Below are 16,120 nucleotides of genomic sequence, written 5' to 3'. Positions count from 1 at the left end.
TAAAGTCATGATGAGGGTGCTGTCTGGGGGCCTCCCTGCCCACTCCCAAGTCAAGGGTCTGGTGTGTGCAGAGGGTGCCTACTGTGTGCGGAGTGCAGAGCCCAGTGGGAGGCCAGGCTGCTGCAAGAGCCCAGGGGTGAGGTGATGAGAGCCGGGTGTGGGGGTGGCGGCAGGAAGGAAAGAGGGGCTCAGAGCTGAGTTGGAGCACTGCCAGCGTGGGGGTGGCCCAGGCCCATTCCAGTCACCCCCAACTCAGAGCCGCCACCATGGCAGTGCTGAGCCCCCCTACCCCAGCTCTTCATCCAAATCTGACGCCTCCATCCCCTAGGACACAGGCTGACCAGACTGACCATCAACCTGTGGGCCTGCACTGGGCACCAAACAGCAGGCAAAGGCCCAGCTGACCCCAGACCACTGCAGACCACCCCAGACCACCCAAAACCCCTCAGGCCACCCCAGACCACTGCAGACCACCCCAGATCACACCAGACCACCCCACAGCACCCCACACCACTGCAGACCACCCCAGATCACCCCACCCCACTGCACACCACTGCAGACCACCCCATATCACCCCACCCCACACCACTGCAGACCACCCCAGGCCACCCCACACCACTGCAGACCACCCCCAGACCCCTCTGGCCACCTCGGGCCACTGCAGACCACCTCAGACCTCCGCAGAGCACCCCAGACCACCCCAGAACCCTCAGGCGCAGGCCTGCCTTCAAGCCCAGGCCAAAGAAGGCTGAAGCAGGCCTGCACTGCCCGGCCACCCCAGGTCTGTCTGATGTCCTCGCGCCTCCCACCCCCAGACTCTTCCAATTGCTTCTGGGCTTTCCTGAGGCTGGGAGCTGCCTCGGGCTGACTGAGCAGATGAGGGGTGTGACGTGGGTGCCCCAGACACGGGAGCCAATGGTAACTGCAGCAAGACGGGCTGCGGGCAGAGTCCTGCACCCTCCCAGGAGACTCATGGGGAGCCCAGCCCCACCTGTGGCCCCGCCAGCTCCACCACAGCCCTGCACCTGAGGATCTGGGGTCTGCTCCATGGAAGTTCAGTGGAGCAAAGAGGGCGTGTGAATGCAAACCCCACTGTGATCCCTGTCCTTGTTTAGACTCATTCGGCCTGGCGGCTCCCGTCTCCGAGGGCCCAGGGAGGAGGCTCACTCAGGACAGGCGGCAGGTGGGAGGGGAGGCAGGCAGTGAGTCAGGTGAGCCCTGGGGGTGGGGATGGGAGTGAAGAGGGCAGTGAGAGATGCAAATTGCTGCTTGGACCAGGGTCTGGACCCCGTGGAGAGGCGGCGAACCCCTGAGGTCCCACTGAGAACTTTCCATGGTCAAAGTCACTCTTGTGGGGCACAGGAGCTGGCGCTCACCCCCCACCTTGAAATGGCCAATCCTCTCCCCTGCTGAGTTCAGCATTTCAGGTTGCTTGATAATCAGCCTGGGTGGGAATATTTACACCATAGTCACTGGAATATGCTCCAAAGCAAAGCATGTGTTTTCCCCCCCGAGAGCCCATTGTTAAAGCATCCCAGCACACCCCTGCACTGGCAGTAAATTCCTTTAATTCCTTTTTTTTTTTTTTTTTTGAGACGGAGTTTTGCTCTTGTTGCCCAGGCTGGAGTGCAGTGGCGCGATCTCCGCTCACTGCAACCTCCGCCTCCCGGGTTCCAGTGGTTCTCTTGCCTCAGCCTCCCGAGCAGCTAGCTCACATTACAGGCAGACGCCACCACGCCCAGCTAATTTTTGTGCTTTTAGTATAGACGGAGTTTCTCTGTGTTGGTCAGGCTGGTCTCAAACTCCCGACCTCAGGTGATCCACCCACCTCGGCCTCCCAGAATTCTGGGATTACAGGCGTGAGCCACCGCGCCTGGCTGTAAATTCCATTTTTACAGGATGACTCGGGATCAGGGCCATTCTATGAAAGGTGACGTTCCTGAAAGACAGAAATGGGCAATTCTTCCCAAGAGTTTCATTAAGGGGAAAATATTCCATTTGGTTTAAACAAGGACAAGAGATCTGACGTGCCAGGGGCCTTCCGCCCCTCCGCGGATGGTTCAGGAGACCAGGCACTCTGTGAAAGTCTCCCACGAGGCCTCCAGCCGCAGGCAGATCCCTACTACCGGTGACTGTCACTGCTCAAGGCGGCGCCTGGGGCTCCCCTGGGTGGGACTAAGGAAGGCACATTCCACTGGGCAATCTCTGGAACAGAAGCACCTTAACAGGAAATTCACCTTAAAAGGTGACAGGTGTCCTCCTGGGCCAGCTTCTGCGACACAGAGCACGTCGAGGGAAGGGAAACACGTCTAATCCCCAAGCCTTCCTGTGGGGCTTTGCAGAGGAGATGGTCACAGCTCATGACCCAGCCTGCAAATCCCACCTCCCACGCCCTCAGCCCCAGGGCCTGGCACCCCCACCGTGCTCTGGCTTGGTGGTTTGTAGAGGGGTGGCACAGGGCCACGGCCATCTGCACCTGTGGAGCTGTGAGAGGAAGGGAAGAGGCACAGTCTTGGCCACAGTCTTCCCCCAGCCCCGTTGTAATCTTTGAAAGGCTCTGTGAGACACCCAAGAGTCAGATGGGGAAACTGAGTCCCAGGGCTCAAGGGCATGCTACGTGGAGGGAAACGGCAAAACAGCCACCGCCCAGCCTTGCTTATCCTCATAAGGTGGCAACACAAGCCACTGACGTCCCTAACAAAGTGCCACGTGCTGGAAGGTGTGTGTCTATGGGGGTGAGGACATGAGGTCAGAGGGAGCCTGGCCTTTTCTTGGAGTGCCCCTGTTCTCGCCTCTCCCCCAGCCTCCCCAGGTGCAGCCTCTGCTGGTCCTTCAGAGGGTCGTGCCTGTGGTGTCTGTGGTGTGTGGTGTGTGGTGTGTGGTGTGTGGTGTGTGGTGCCTGCCCCTCTGTCAGGGGTGGGGCCAGATGCTGCGTGTCCGGGACAGGCTCTGCCTCCCCCTGAACATGCCTGGCTGAGGGGCACCGCTGCAAATGTCATTATTACCAGGAGCCGTTTATAGGGTGCACTTTGTCCACGCACAGGGTTTACAGCCCCTTTTATTCCTCATAAAACGGGAAGGGAGCAAAGCCCAAGCGTGTGGGGGCCAGAGCCTGGCTGCACCCGCTGGAGAGCAGCGAGAGGCTGGCGCGATGCAGGCCCCTTTGCCACACCACCCTGGCAGGCCCTGATCTGAGGGGACCTGGGAGAAGGGATGGACTGTGGCGGGGCCCCTCTGGAGGCCTGGGTGCAGGATGACCAGGGGTCCCAAAGAACCCGCTGTGCTTGGGTTTTCTAAAGCAGAGGTGAGGGGTGGCAGGGTCCCTCTGGGGGTCTCGGTGCAGGATGACCAGGAGCCCCAAAGAGCCCGATGTCCTTGGGTTTTCTGGAGCCGAGGTAAGGGGGAGGTGTTGAGGGGCTGGGACAGTGAGTCTGGGCTGTGTCCCTGATGGGTCCCCTCTTCCAAGCCCCCTTCCCAGCACATGAATGTTCCACGCTGCCCAGGCCTGCCATCTCTCGGGTGCCTGCCCCCACACCGTTGCGCCTCTCCTCCCCCACCTCCCCCTCCTTGCCCATCTCACCTCTCTCAGGTGTGTGACACCAGCGGTCTCTGAGCAGCCCCTCACCCCTCAGGCCTTCTGCACCCCCACTAGCCTGCACCCCAGATCCAAATAGGAGCCGAACCCACTGCCGAGCCCCTCTCTTCAGCCCTGCTGGGAGCCCCTGACGCTTGGAACAGCCTCAGCTGCTGATTCAGAAATCAGCATCCTGTGCCCCTACTCTGCCTGAGGCGGGTGCAGCCTCCCCTCCCTGAGCCCTGGTCTGCCAGGCGAGGGGTGCTGGAGCAGGCAGGTCTGGGGCCAGGGGCAGCAAAACTGCCAGGGGCTCACCCTCCACCCTCGGAGCTTAGAATGGGAGGGCAGCCCTGGCCCAGACACCCTGGTGAGGACCCTGGCCTTGGCTCACCCTGCGGCTCCTTCACAGAGCTCCCCCACCCCGGCTCCCCAGAATGGAGTCCAAACTTCTCTCCTATCTGGACTCTCTTGCTTCTTTGGATTCCGGTAGCCGTGAGGGGACTGGAGGTTGGTGGTTCCTGGGCAACCTCTCCTGAAGCACAGGAGGCAGGGGCTTCACCCAGACAGCTGGCTGAGGTCTAGACACCCCAGAGGCAGCTGTGGCCCCTGGTATGGACTTCGGTTGCCTGGGGAGGCCAAGCCAGCATGCTTCTGGGGGTCTGTGCTCAGTGCCCCCTGTGAATTAGTGCTATCTCAAAGCAGGTGCCCCAGCACACTGAGGGAGCAAAGGAATGTCTCTAACACTGCTGGAGGGCAGGGGGTCCCTGCGAGAGCCCGGGGAGGGATGCACCAGCCCACGGCAGCCAGGGCACCCCCTACAATGCCCATGCCCCCGCCTGGCTCCCCTTCCCCCTCAGCCCTTCACCTGGTCCAGGAGAAGAGGGCAGGAGACACCCCCAGACCCCACGGGGGTATGGGCAGGGAAGGGAGGCGGCTCTCAGTGGAGACTGCCTTGTAACCCAGGAGGCAAGGAGAGAGGACTGCCCTCCCAGGAGCAGCAAACAGGCACTGGGTGGAATGGGGTGCCCAGGCCTAATCATCCGCCATGGCACTGTCTAAAGATGCCCAGATCACTGAATGCACAGCATGCAGAAGGGCTGAATCGGGGGTCACGTGGCGGGGGCTGCTGGTGTGGGCCATGCTCCCCAAACCCCAGGCAGCACAGAGGTCACCAGGTCTCCAGGGCTGTCCTTCCAGGGCCGTCCCTCCAGGGCTATCCCTCCAGGGCCTTTACAGATCCCGAGTCCTGGCTCCTCACACACAGAGCGTGGGCCTGGGAGTAGGAGTCCAGGCACCCTGGGCCCAGGGCCCTGCATCTTCCCTCCCCAGCCAGACTCACAGCACCAGCCAGATTCACAGCACCAGCCCTTGGGCCATGGGGGCGGCAGGCCCAGCTTCAGAGGCGCAGTGGCTGTCCCGGCCTCTGGTCGGTCTCGCTAGGGCAGGGGCTGCCTCTCCTCACAGACCAGGGCCTCCCTTTGGGTGGGTGCTGCCTCACAAGGGAGCCTCAGGTGGGGGTGGGTGCGGCCGAGTTTTTAGTGTCTGCCCAGAGGCACCCAGCAGGCAGCTGACCCCCTAGACCAAAGATTCCTGGAGGCCAAGCGCTGCCTCCCCCAACACGTGGAAAGTTGGCCCTGATCAATTAGATCGTGCGCTAAATAAATCACTCGAGGGGCTCAGAGCTGTGTTTTTGCAGCGGCTGCAATAATAATATTAATAACAATGCCCCTCAGAAACCCGGCCAAGGCTGGAGTCTTGGGTGGGGAGGGGCCGGGTGCAGGGGCCATGCTGGCGTCCCTGGGTCTCTCCCCAGCCCCCTGCCCACCCACCAGGGCCCCGCCACCCGGTCCACAGCCTGGCCCTGTCTCCTGGCTCAGGGCGTCCCGGGCGTCTCCTACCTGGGGCCCTCTGGCCATGGCGGCGCCGTGCTGGGACCTGGAACCTACCCCACACTAGCACGCATGCAGGGGAGGCTGGGGAAGCCCGGAGGACCCCCAGAGATACTCTGACCAGAGTGGACAGGAAGAGGCTGCAGGGCAGGGAGCAGGGTTGAGAGCACGGGAAGAACAGAAGAGAAAAGGAGAGTGTGGAGAGAAAGAGGGGTACAGGGTGGGTGGAGTAGGGGACGAGGGTCTGGGCGCAGGTTCGGCCCCTGACTTCTCCAGGACCCCTCCTCCCACCCAGCATGGAAACAGAGTGCCCATCTCATGGGGACCTGCCCTGGAGGTCCACACACTCTGTGTAACTGTGGGTGTCCCCAGTGGGCACTGGCCCGGCTCTGCTTCTGGGATGAGGTTGAGTGAGCAGATGGGGGTCCCTGCAAGGTCCAGGGCCAAGGCAGAGACACAGAAGCAGAAGGAGATGGGTCTCCATCGTCGCCCAGGCCCCTTGAGAGACCCCTACCCCCGCCAGAGCCTGTGGACAGCTGAGCAGGAGCTGCCCCCGCATCCTACAGTGGGAGCGGAGGGTCGGCCAGCACGGGCAACCGAGAGGAGCCGGCCCGGCCCCTCCATCCTCCTTCGGTGCGGGGCTGAGGAGGCCTCTGTCTGGTCAGGCTGCTGGACACCCAAGGCTCGAGAGGAAGCCATGGCTTTGGAGGGTGGCATTAGCACAGAGGGGAGCCGGCGGCCCACGGGCATCATGCACACCCAGCACAGCGGTGGCACCAAGCCTGCCCTGAGGGCTGGTTCTGGGATGGGCAGAAGTGGCTCCTGCGGAGTGGCAGGAGAGAAAGGCAGGTGTGCCCTCCCGGCTCAGGCCTCTCCGCACCTGAAGGTCCAGAGAGGAGGCAGCCCCCAGAAGGCTGCACGGGCAGGGCTTACAGACAGGGCTCGGGGACCAAGGTGTGGGCCTCAGGGACAGCGGACAGCAGGGAGGGAAGAGGGGGAAGAGGGGGCTTCTGCTGCAGGCCAGCTGAGGGAGATGGCCCCTCGCTGGACGAAGGGCAGTTCTAGGGGGCCTCACTCTCACCTGAGCCTGGAGATCCCAGCCCTGCGGGAGGGGCATTGCCCAGACCCACCCCTCGGCAGTCGCTGACGCTTTGGGAGAGGGTGCCCTGGCTGTGATTTGGGGAGGCATGTTAAAACATCAAAGACTTTTGAGTTCAAAGATGTCAGAGGGCAGAGGTTGCGGGCCCCAGCTGCCCTCTGTTTAACCTCAGACCCAAAAGGGAAAAGGGAACCGAAGGGGGAGCGGCCCTGTCCCTGGCCCCATCCCCGGCCCCTCTCTCGCCTCTGATCCTTCTTCCTGGCTCTCTGCAGACAGCGAGAGTGAGAGGGCCCCAGTGTGGCTTCAGCCTCCGCACAGGCCCTCTCTCCCCTCCCCTTTTTTTGCAAAAGCAATGGAAAACAAACACGCTCTCCTGCCCCCCCAACTCCCCACCTCCCATCCCCAAAATCAACCCAAGAACTCCGCCAGCCTGCTCAGCGCAGCGGGAAAACCGGAGTGGTTGCCTGCGACCCAGAGCGCCACGCGAAAAATAAATTCCTTGTTTTATGATGGGAGGGGAAGGTGGGGGAGGAGAAGGAGACAGAGAGAGAGAAAAATAATTTTTATTATTTTCTGTTATCATTTTCCTAGGGCTGTTTTGCCTGGGTACCACAGTCAGCTGTGGCCCAAGGCCCACCCCTGGGCCTAGGGCAGAAAAGGGCTGGAAGAGGTGGAGGAGGGGCCAAAGGAGGAGGAGGAGGAGGAGGAGGCGAGGAGTGTAATTGAAGCTGGCTGTTGGCCCAACCACCAACTTAAAACAATAAAGCCAGAGGAAGTCCTGCAGGACAGAGAAACAGGGCGAGGGGGTGGGTGGCCAGGGGGGCAGGATGGAGAGGCCAGAGTCGCGCTTGGGACCCAGCTTTCCTTGTAGGGAGGAGGCCCCGTGTCCCAGAGGGCACAGGGAGCTGAGGGCTTTGGATAACAGAGAGCAGGGGCGGTCAGTGGCATGGGTGGGGGTTTGGCCTTAGTAAGCAACCTGGGGGCTTGCAGGCCAGGGAGTCAGCCCAGGAAACGGCCCTAAAGTGGGGCTCCTGGGAACAGAGGGACATACTCTTCGGGTGCCCCGGGTAGCTCCAGAACTGGCTGGGTTGGTTGGTCCAGGGGTCCCATGGCCTGGGCCTCCTTCCCTGGTACTAGGGCCATGGATGCTGATGGGTAGGGGTGGAGGGGGCCCTTCTAAAGAGGACTGGCTGCATCCCCATGGGACCTCAGGCCAGGGTGCACTGCCCACCTTCCAGGCCACCCTTGTAGGGCTGGGAGGCCCAGAAGGAGGGCAGCAGCCCTCTCCCCAGCCTGCCACCCACCACGCCAGAGGCCCTCAAGAGGATGGGTCCATGCCAGATCCCCTGCCCACGCCAGACCCCAGAGCCGCGCCTGTGTTGGGCAGGGCGGGTGCTGCAGCACCTTCTGCGGGGCTGCAGCGCTGGAGCCAGTGGAGTTCGTGGCCAGACCCCAAGGCAGTCCTTCCCGGAGCATCCAGGTGCACAGGACAGGAACCTGACTCCCTGTGTGGGCAGGAGCTTCATGCACCCTGGAAGCCCAGGGCCCCGGCCACCCCATCCCCATCAGCCCACAGGCGCCTTCCCAGGCAGGGCTGGGCTTCCAATCCCATCAGGGAGACTCTGGCCAAGCTAATGCTTCCCAGGCCAGGCTCCCCAGGGGACAAAGCGGGCAGGGCTCATGCCCAGCTGCTCACGCCCACGTCCCCAGCCTGTTCTCCGTGTGCCGCTCCCCTCCCGGGCCTTAGGGTCCTTGTTCCCACGACAGAGGGCCTGGCCCCTCTGAGGACCTCGGGCTCTGGAGACAGCACCTGTTCATGCCCAGCTAGAGCCACAGCAGGGCGACTTGGTGAAGGGTCCCCAGGGCATCCAGCACCCAAGAGCAGGGAGGGGCCTGAGAGGCTGAGGGGCAATCTTGATTACCCCCAAAGCGAGGCACAGTGGGACTCCCTTTGGAGGTCAGGGGTGCCCATGGAGAGACCAGTCCTGGGAAAAGGGGCATTTTCAACTGGCTGACGAGGAGGGGTGGGAGGCTGGAGGAAACAGGCCAGGCAGGCCAGAGGTGGTGGGAAACGGAGCGGGAGGTGACGAGTTCAGTCTTCTTGGACTGCTGTCAGAAAGTACCACAGCGTGAGAGAGAGAGTCCGAGGTCAAGGTGCCGCGGGGCGGGTTCCTCCTGAGGCCTCTTTCCTGGGCTTGCAGACCCCGCCATCTCCCTGTGTCCTCACGTGGCTGTTGCCCTGTCAGCGTCTGTGCTCTGATCTCCGCTTATAGAAACACCAGTTGGACGGGCTCAGGGTCATCCTAATGATTCCATCTTAACTTGGTACCTCCTTAAAGATCCACCTCCAGACAGGCCCATTCTGAGGTTGTGGGGTCAGGACTTCCGTGCCTGGGCAGAGACACAGTGCAGCCCTTAGCAGTCCGTGCTCCCAGAAGCCTCGCCATGGGGCCAGGAGAAGGCCAGGCAGGCACAGGTGAAGGGAACACCAACCATCTGCAGGTTGCTGGGAAGAAGGGCAGGAGGGGAGAAGGGCCCGGGGAGCGTGGCTCTGGGCAGCCAGGCCACCTGTCCCACGGGTCCTGGAAACAGCAGCCCAGAGCCCAAGTGTACCAGGCCACGAGGACTCGGAGGGAGAATGTGGGTGAGGGCGCGGGTGGCCGCCAAGAGTGAGGTCCAGAAACGCACAGGGGGCCCAGGGTCCTGGCTGGGAAGGCAGAGGCGGCCTCCCCTCGGCCAGCAACGGTGCAGATGCAGTCGGGCTGAGCAGTTGGAAGCCACGGCGTGGGAAATGGCCCAGCCAGAGCCGGATGTGAGAGGGGACCCAGGAGAGGCTGCACGTGCAGAGACGTGGCCCATCCACCCGGATCCTGCGGGCCTTGGAGGATCCAGACCCCTGACTCACAGTCACGCCACAGGCCAGGTGGGGACCCGCCCGGGGAAGAGACAGGAACTGGGGAGCTGCCTCCAGGTTTCCGAGCGCGCGCGGACAAACGGGTTCCCGGCGGCCGGCTCCGGGCTTCAGGTCTCCCTGCCTCCCCTAATTGTCCCCGCATGAGGCACAGAGGAGGGAAGTGAGTTAACGCAGAAGTTTCCTCCAAGAAAGCTCATCAGAAAAGCCCAGATGGAAAAATCCGCCTCCATGGAGCCCTTGGAATTGGAAGTGATTTCTTTCTGGAAATATGTACCCTGAGGGGTGAGGGAAAGGACAGGGCCTGCACGTTCGTCAAGACGGAGACTGTTGGCTCCACACACCGTGAGCCCCCTCCCCAGGGCCGCCTCAACCCTTTCCTTCACCCCCTCTCACATCCCCTCAAGGGGAGGGTCCTGCCGGCCAGTCCGGGTCAAGGTCCACGGTCCAAGGTGGGGACGCAGCCTCTGCCTGTGAAAGAGCTCCTCCCCAGACCAGCAGGGCCACAAAGCCTGGGACCTTCCACCCTCAGGGTCCTCCCCACAGCTGCCCTCCCTCTGCCAGACCAACAGGGTCACACGGGCCGGGACCTTCCTCCCACAGCCACCCTCCCTCTACCAGCCTGCACCTGCCACACCCCATCTCCATGGAGGGGAAGTCTCCCTGAGTTTAATCCGAGTGCATGCTGTGTGTGCCCGCAGCAGGCAGCAGTGGAAAGCACTAAAGTGTGGCTCTGCCCCCACCCCTATTTATGGACAGAGACACTAGGGCTGGGAGCGAAGAAATGATTTGCCCCCAGGGCAGCACGTGTGTCAGGACAGGGTAGGCGCTCCTGTGTGGAGAGGTGCCCCCCTTCCCTCTTGCCCCTCGTGTGGTCCTCCCTCACTGTACTCACCCCAAGATGGTGGGGTGCAGCCGACATGCGTGCATCTCTGCACAGTCACCATTCTGGGAGGGTGGTCTGAGTATGGTGTGGGCAGGGTCTCCTCCAGGTGACTGGAGACCCAGGCTCCTGCAGCCTTGTGGCTCTGCACTCCTGAAGCTGCTGGAGGTAGAGGGAGCAGAACGTAGAGGATCCTTCTGGAGACTGTTACGGACCAGATCTGAGAACAATGCAATCACTTCTGCTCCCAGTGAGTGGGCCGGGCTCCACGCACAGGGCCGGAGGACACGTGCAGAGAGAGTGGTCCTCACTGGCCCTCACTGGCCCCGGCGGCAGCATCCACCTCCCACCTCCAAGCCCTTGTCCTCGTCTCTCTGCCAGCCCTGCTCCTGTCTCCGTGATGATGGCCTTTTCAGGCGGGGCTGGCCCCACTCGGGGCTCATGAACGCTCTCGGCCCATCGCTGGGTGCCCCTATGTGCTGGGCTCCGAGTTCTGGGACAGGGCCCAGCTCTGCTGCTGGGGATATAACAGATCCAAAGAAGACAGTCTCCGTGCTCAGGGAGCTTCTGGGCTGGGTGGGAAAAAGGGCTCCACCGGGAGCAGTTGGGTGCCAAGTGCAGCTGCTCCCCAGAGCCTGGCGAGCAGGAGGCAACCCCACCACAGGAGGCCATGTTGACCCAGTCCCTGGGACTCTGAGTGCAGCCTTGGTGGCCAGCTTGAACCATGTGCAGTGGACGCTGGGCAGAAAGGGACCTAGTGGTAAAGACCAGATGGGCAGCCCGGCACAGACAGCAGGAAGGGCCACAGAGACAAATGCCCCATTTCCTGGCCAGCCCCACGCGGGAAGGTGCGCATGGGGAGGGAGGGAGGCAGGAGAGGCAGCCGCATGGCCCAGCCGCGGGTGACTGTGGACCTTGCCCCAGCCTTTCCAGCCCCAAACCCCCCAATGTGCAGCCTCAGCCTTCAGGAATGTCCTGTCCATGGCTCAAGCTGCCAAGGGGAATGGACAGGGCCCAGGAGCGGGGGCCCAGGCAGGTGGCCGGCGGCTCTGACACTTTCCTGGCCGAGGTCTGCGTCCCCTGCGGACGTTGCTGGGGCGGTGTGGTGGGCTCCAGCGTCTGGGGGTGTGGGATAGTTTCCAGGCCCCAGCCCATCTGCTCAGGCCCCACTTGGAGGGCCTGTGTTGTTGAGATGTCTGAAATATTTGTTTTCTAAAGGATTAGCTTCCAGATGATTCTGGAAGGGGCCAGGAACGATTGGCGTGGAGGGAGGAAGGAGGCCCTCGCTCCCTCTTGAATCTGGACCAGGAAGGCGTCCTCTGTGCCTTGAAAAGCCCAGGCCACGTCCTCCTTTCTCTAAGCCTTAGTCAGTCCACTTGCTCATCTACTGATCCTTTCATTTATCCAACAAATATCCCTTGAGCTCCTGCTATGAACCAGACCCACGGCCAAGGGCTTAAAACCCCCCCTGGTCAGATAGCCCTTTCTCACCAAGCAGGGAGCAAGGGGCTCTCCTCCGCGGGGCATGTCCTGCCCAAGCCCCTGCCCTGGCCTTCACGAAGCCACTCCGACATGTACACCCCTCCCACGTGGTGCCTGTTCTCTGGGACCGCACTGTCAGCCCCAGACAAAGTCTGGGCCATTTGTCCCCTCTGTCCACATCCCTCTACTCACGACCTCTAGGAGCCTGGCGAGGAAGAGGAGGGCCAGCCACCTTTCCTACCAAGAGACTTCTCCAGTCTTCCTGGCTCAGATCCCACTGGCATTGGCGTGCTGAGATTCCAGATAGTGGCCACTCCTGTGGGTGGAGGATGGGGGTCCTGGGGAAGAAGATGGCCCGGACCAGCCTGGCTGGGGCCTGTCCACGAGTGGGAGAAAGAGGACCTGAAGACAGCATGGCTTGTCTTTGACGGGGGAGGGTCTGGCTCTGGGGGGCTGTGAGTGTTTTGGGAGAGACGAGAAGGCAGCCCTGGAGAGGGTGTCCTGGGGCCACCTTGCTTGATGTCAGCGTGAACCTAAGGAAGCAGGGGTAGGAAAGTGGGGATACAGGAGGACTTCAGAGTCAGGAGGAGGAGAAGTCCCCTGAAGAGAGTCTCTAAGAACTGTTAGCACAGAGAACAAGAGAGAGAGAGAGAGAGAGAGATCCCAAAGAGAAGACCAGCAGACAGAAAACAAGGCTGGAAGGGACAGAGGCCCAGGGACACTGCGTTCCCAACTTGGAAGCAGCAACTGTGTCCAGCCCAACAGACACCTCACAAACCAGTGGGGTCCTTGAGTGAGAACACAGAGCTCGTGGCAGAAGGTGACAGTCTTCACCCCAAAAGGAATAGCTGGATCCACAGGCCCTGGATGGCCGGCAGCAGGGGCACCAGGCTGAGATGTGCTGGTGGGGGAGGCCAGCAGAGACCAGGTGGGGAGGAGGGCTGTAGGGTCAGCAGAGGCTGGGGAGAGGGCTGCGGGGTCGACAGCAGAGAGGCCAGGAGCCAGCTGTGTGTTGCCAAGATGGCAAGTCACCAACACCATGCATGACATCCTCAATGTGACTGACAGCCAGGACCAGCCCCATTAAAACTCCAGGCCTCCAAAGACAGGCCAAGGCCCTCAGACACACCCAGAGGTCCAGGGGCACAGGCAGGCACAGGCCGGGTGTCAGCGGGCACAGGATGAGCCAGAGCTGCTCCGCAGGGACCCCCCAGAGCCTCCCATGTGTGTATTCTGGGGCCCACCATGGCAGGCTGCCTCAATCCTGCCCCTTTCCAACTCTGAACTCTGAGCAGCTAAGAGCTCGCCAGGCTGTGCACCACACCGTGAGCTCAGGCCAGAGGGGAAACCCCACAGCAGGCCCAGCCCACACCATGCACAACGTCCTCAACGTGGGTGACAGCCAGGACCAGCCTCACTAGAACTCCACACCTGGATTTCCCCAGGACTGTCTCTCTTCTACCTGCCCTGGAGGTGAGTCCCAACCCCGTCTCCTTTCCCTCAGCCAGCCAGTGAGGAGTTGCGTGAACGCCGGCTTCCCTGCTATTTTGTGGCTGATTCCCAGGGGAACTCTCTCGTGCAGAAAAGTGAGGCTCAGAGAAGTGGAGGGGCTCAGGCTTCTCATCAATCCTTGCTGGATGAGCAACTACTCCCAAGCCAGTGACTTAAAAGAGCCGTGACGTGAGCTCTCACAGCTCTGCAAGCCAGGATTCGGGGCAGAGCTTAGCTGGGTACATCTTCTGCCCGTGGGTGACCGGCCAGGCTCCGCCATGCGGCTGCCATCCACCAGAAGCTGGGCTCAGCCGGTCGGTCCAAGTAGCCTTGCCCTCTGAATCTGGCATTCTGGTGCCCTTTCTAGGAACTCTCTCCACACGGCTAGCTTGGGCTTCCTCACAGCATGGCATTCTCTTGACAGTGAGAGCCGTACGTGGCTTTTCATGGGGAAAAAAAAACTAAGGCTTCTTAACGGTCAGCTTTGAAGTCCCAGAGCAACATCCCACTGCATTTTATTGGTCAAAACGCACCCAGATTTCAGGAGAGGGGAAATAGATCCATCCTCCTGGCGTGAGCAGAGGTGAAGGTTCCTTGCAAAGGGAGCACGGAGTAGGGAAAAGACTGTTACCGCGTCCCTGTAAGTGGCATGCACGGGTGCCGCAGAGGCAGCTGCGGCTGGGTCAGTGCACCGACATCAAGGAAATGGCAGCAGACAGAGTCATGGGTCAAACCGTCAGCCTCGTGACATTTCGCTCCATTCCTTCTTGGGCTGAACATCTTATTTTGCTCCATTTTGTGATCCCTGAGATGAAGTGGCTCTGTCAGGATTCAATCAGAGAAGCACCACCTCCTCACGGTCAAAGGGCAGGGGCTTTGTTGGAAGGGATCGGACCTTCTGCCGAGATGGAGCTCCAGGCTGTCTGTGAGACGCTACTGCCCAGCTCTGGGGCTGGGCCTGAAGCCAGCAGGACAGGTGGTCAGGAAAGAAGATGGGCAGGAAGTGGGAGGGGGCAAGGGCCACCTGGACTTCGTGAGGCCACACGTGAACCCACGTGGACAGTCCAGAGCCCTACATCTGTCTCTTACCACTTTGTGCTACATTGAATAATGTTCCCCGGAAATTCATGTCCACCCAGGACCTGTGAGTGTCCCCGGAAATTCATGTCCACCCAGGACCTGTGAGTGTCCCCGGAAATTCATGTCCACCCAGGACCTGTGAGTGTCCCCGGAAATTCATGTCCACCCAGGACCTGTGAGTGTCCCCGGAAATTCATGTCCACCCAGGACCTGTGAGTGTCCCCGGAAATTCATGTCCACCCAGGACCTGTGAGTGTCCCCGGAAATTCATGTCCACCCAGGACCTGTGAGTGTCCCCGGAAATTCATGTCCACCCAGGACCTGTGAGTGTCCCCGGAAATTCATGTCCACCCAGGACCTGTGAGTGGGGCCTTCTGTGGACAAGGGCTTTTGTGGGTGCAACCAAATAAAGACAAAGTCACACTGAATTGAGGCGGGGGGAAGCATCCATTCAATGAGTGTCGTCCTTGTAACAAGAGGGAAATTTGCACACAGAGACAGACACACAGTGGAGGAGGCCGTATGAAGACAGAGGCAGAGACTGGAGCAACGCAGCCACACACCACAGGACGCCTGGAGCCCCCAGAAGCCAGAAGGGGCAAGGAGGGGCCACCCTAGGGCCTTGCGAAAGAGGGCGGCCCTGCCCTCCTCTGGGTGGTGAACCTCTGGGCTCCAGAGCTGTGAGAGAGTCCATTCCTATGGCTAAAGCCCCCCAGTCTGTGATCACTGTCACAGCAGCCCCAGGAGTCAAACCCCTCCAATCCCAAAACACAGGGGACATCCGGAGGAGCAAGCACCCCTCACCAGGGGGCCACAGACACCCGTGGCCCAGGACTCAGAGGAGCTGCAGGCTTAGGGCCCAGGGCCAGCAGGCTGAGCCAGGGACGGTGACACCAGGCATGCGCAGCAGCAGCACCCAGGCAGCACCCCAGCAGATGCAAATGTGGTGGCCGCTTCCACCCACTGGTCACGTTGCAGCCGGGTGAGTCTGCGAGGGCTGCCGCAACAAAGCGCCACAGACCAGGAGGCTTAAATGAGGGAAATATATCCTCTCCCAGTCCTGGAGGCTGGAGTCCGAGATCAGGGCTGCTGCAGGGCTGGGTCCTCCAAGGCCTCTCTCCTTGGCTTATAGATCCTGCCTTCTCCACGTGTCCTCACGGGGTCATCCCTCCGTGTGTGTCTGTGTCCTCCTCTCCTGTTCCTATAAGGACACAGTCCTATGAGACTGTGCTCACCCCTGCTCACATCAGGAGAACGGTCCTGTGTCTCCTCTCGGGACCTCATCTTCATGCCTCCCCCTTGGTTACCCCACGGTCAGGACTCAGCCACCAGCGTGAGCCCACACACCGGCTCTGGAGTGGTGGGCACAGGTGAGAGGGAGGTACAGCTGCCATGGCCAGGAAACCCCAGGACGGTCCTGAATGGGCCCAGAGCTGGCTTTTCTCTGTCATGGAGAGAGACATGAGAGGGTCATGAGGGTGAAGATCGCCAGCTCCCAGGGTCAGGGCCCAGCCTCCTTCCATCTCACTGCTCCGGCCTCCTCAGTTCCTCATGGAGTCTGTTTAGTGCCTCTCCAGAAAAGATAAGTTGAAGCCCTGACCACCAGCATCTCAGAGCACGAACTCATTTGGAAATAGGGTCATTATAGACGCAATCAATCAGGTCAGACTGCAGTAGGGCAGGCCCTGAATCAAACATCATGGTGTCCTCA

General features: G+C 61.2%; 1 protein-coding gene across 1 annotated transcript in view; it reads right to left on the bottom strand.

The window, feature by feature from the left end:
- Positions 1-7,109: 7,109 nt before the first annotated feature.
- MRPL23 (mitochondrial ribosomal protein L23) overlaps positions 7,110-16,120 on the bottom strand; it is a 71,245-nt gene continuing 62,234 nt past the window's right edge. The window contains exons 6-7 of the mRNA XM_055355151.2: positions 10,369-10,518; positions 7,110-8,953 (exon numbers count right to left, since the gene is read on the bottom strand). Of these exons, the coding sequence (XP_055211126.1) occupies positions 8,896-8,953; positions 10,369-10,518 (208 nt within the window). The 3' untranslated portion in view covers positions 7,110-8,895. The remainder of the gene's footprint in view (positions 8,954-10,368; positions 10,519-16,120) is intronic.

This window comes from Gorilla gorilla, chromosome 9 (assembly GCF_029281585.2).
Source record: "Gorilla gorilla gorilla isolate KB3781 chromosome 9, NHGRI_mGorGor1-v2.1_pri, whole genome shotgun sequence".
NCBI lineage: Eukaryota > Metazoa > Chordata > Mammalia > Primates > Hominidae > Gorilla > Gorilla gorilla.
The sequence above is the reverse complement of the archived record's forward strand: the minus strand, read 5'-3'. Positions and strand labels throughout refer to the sequence as shown.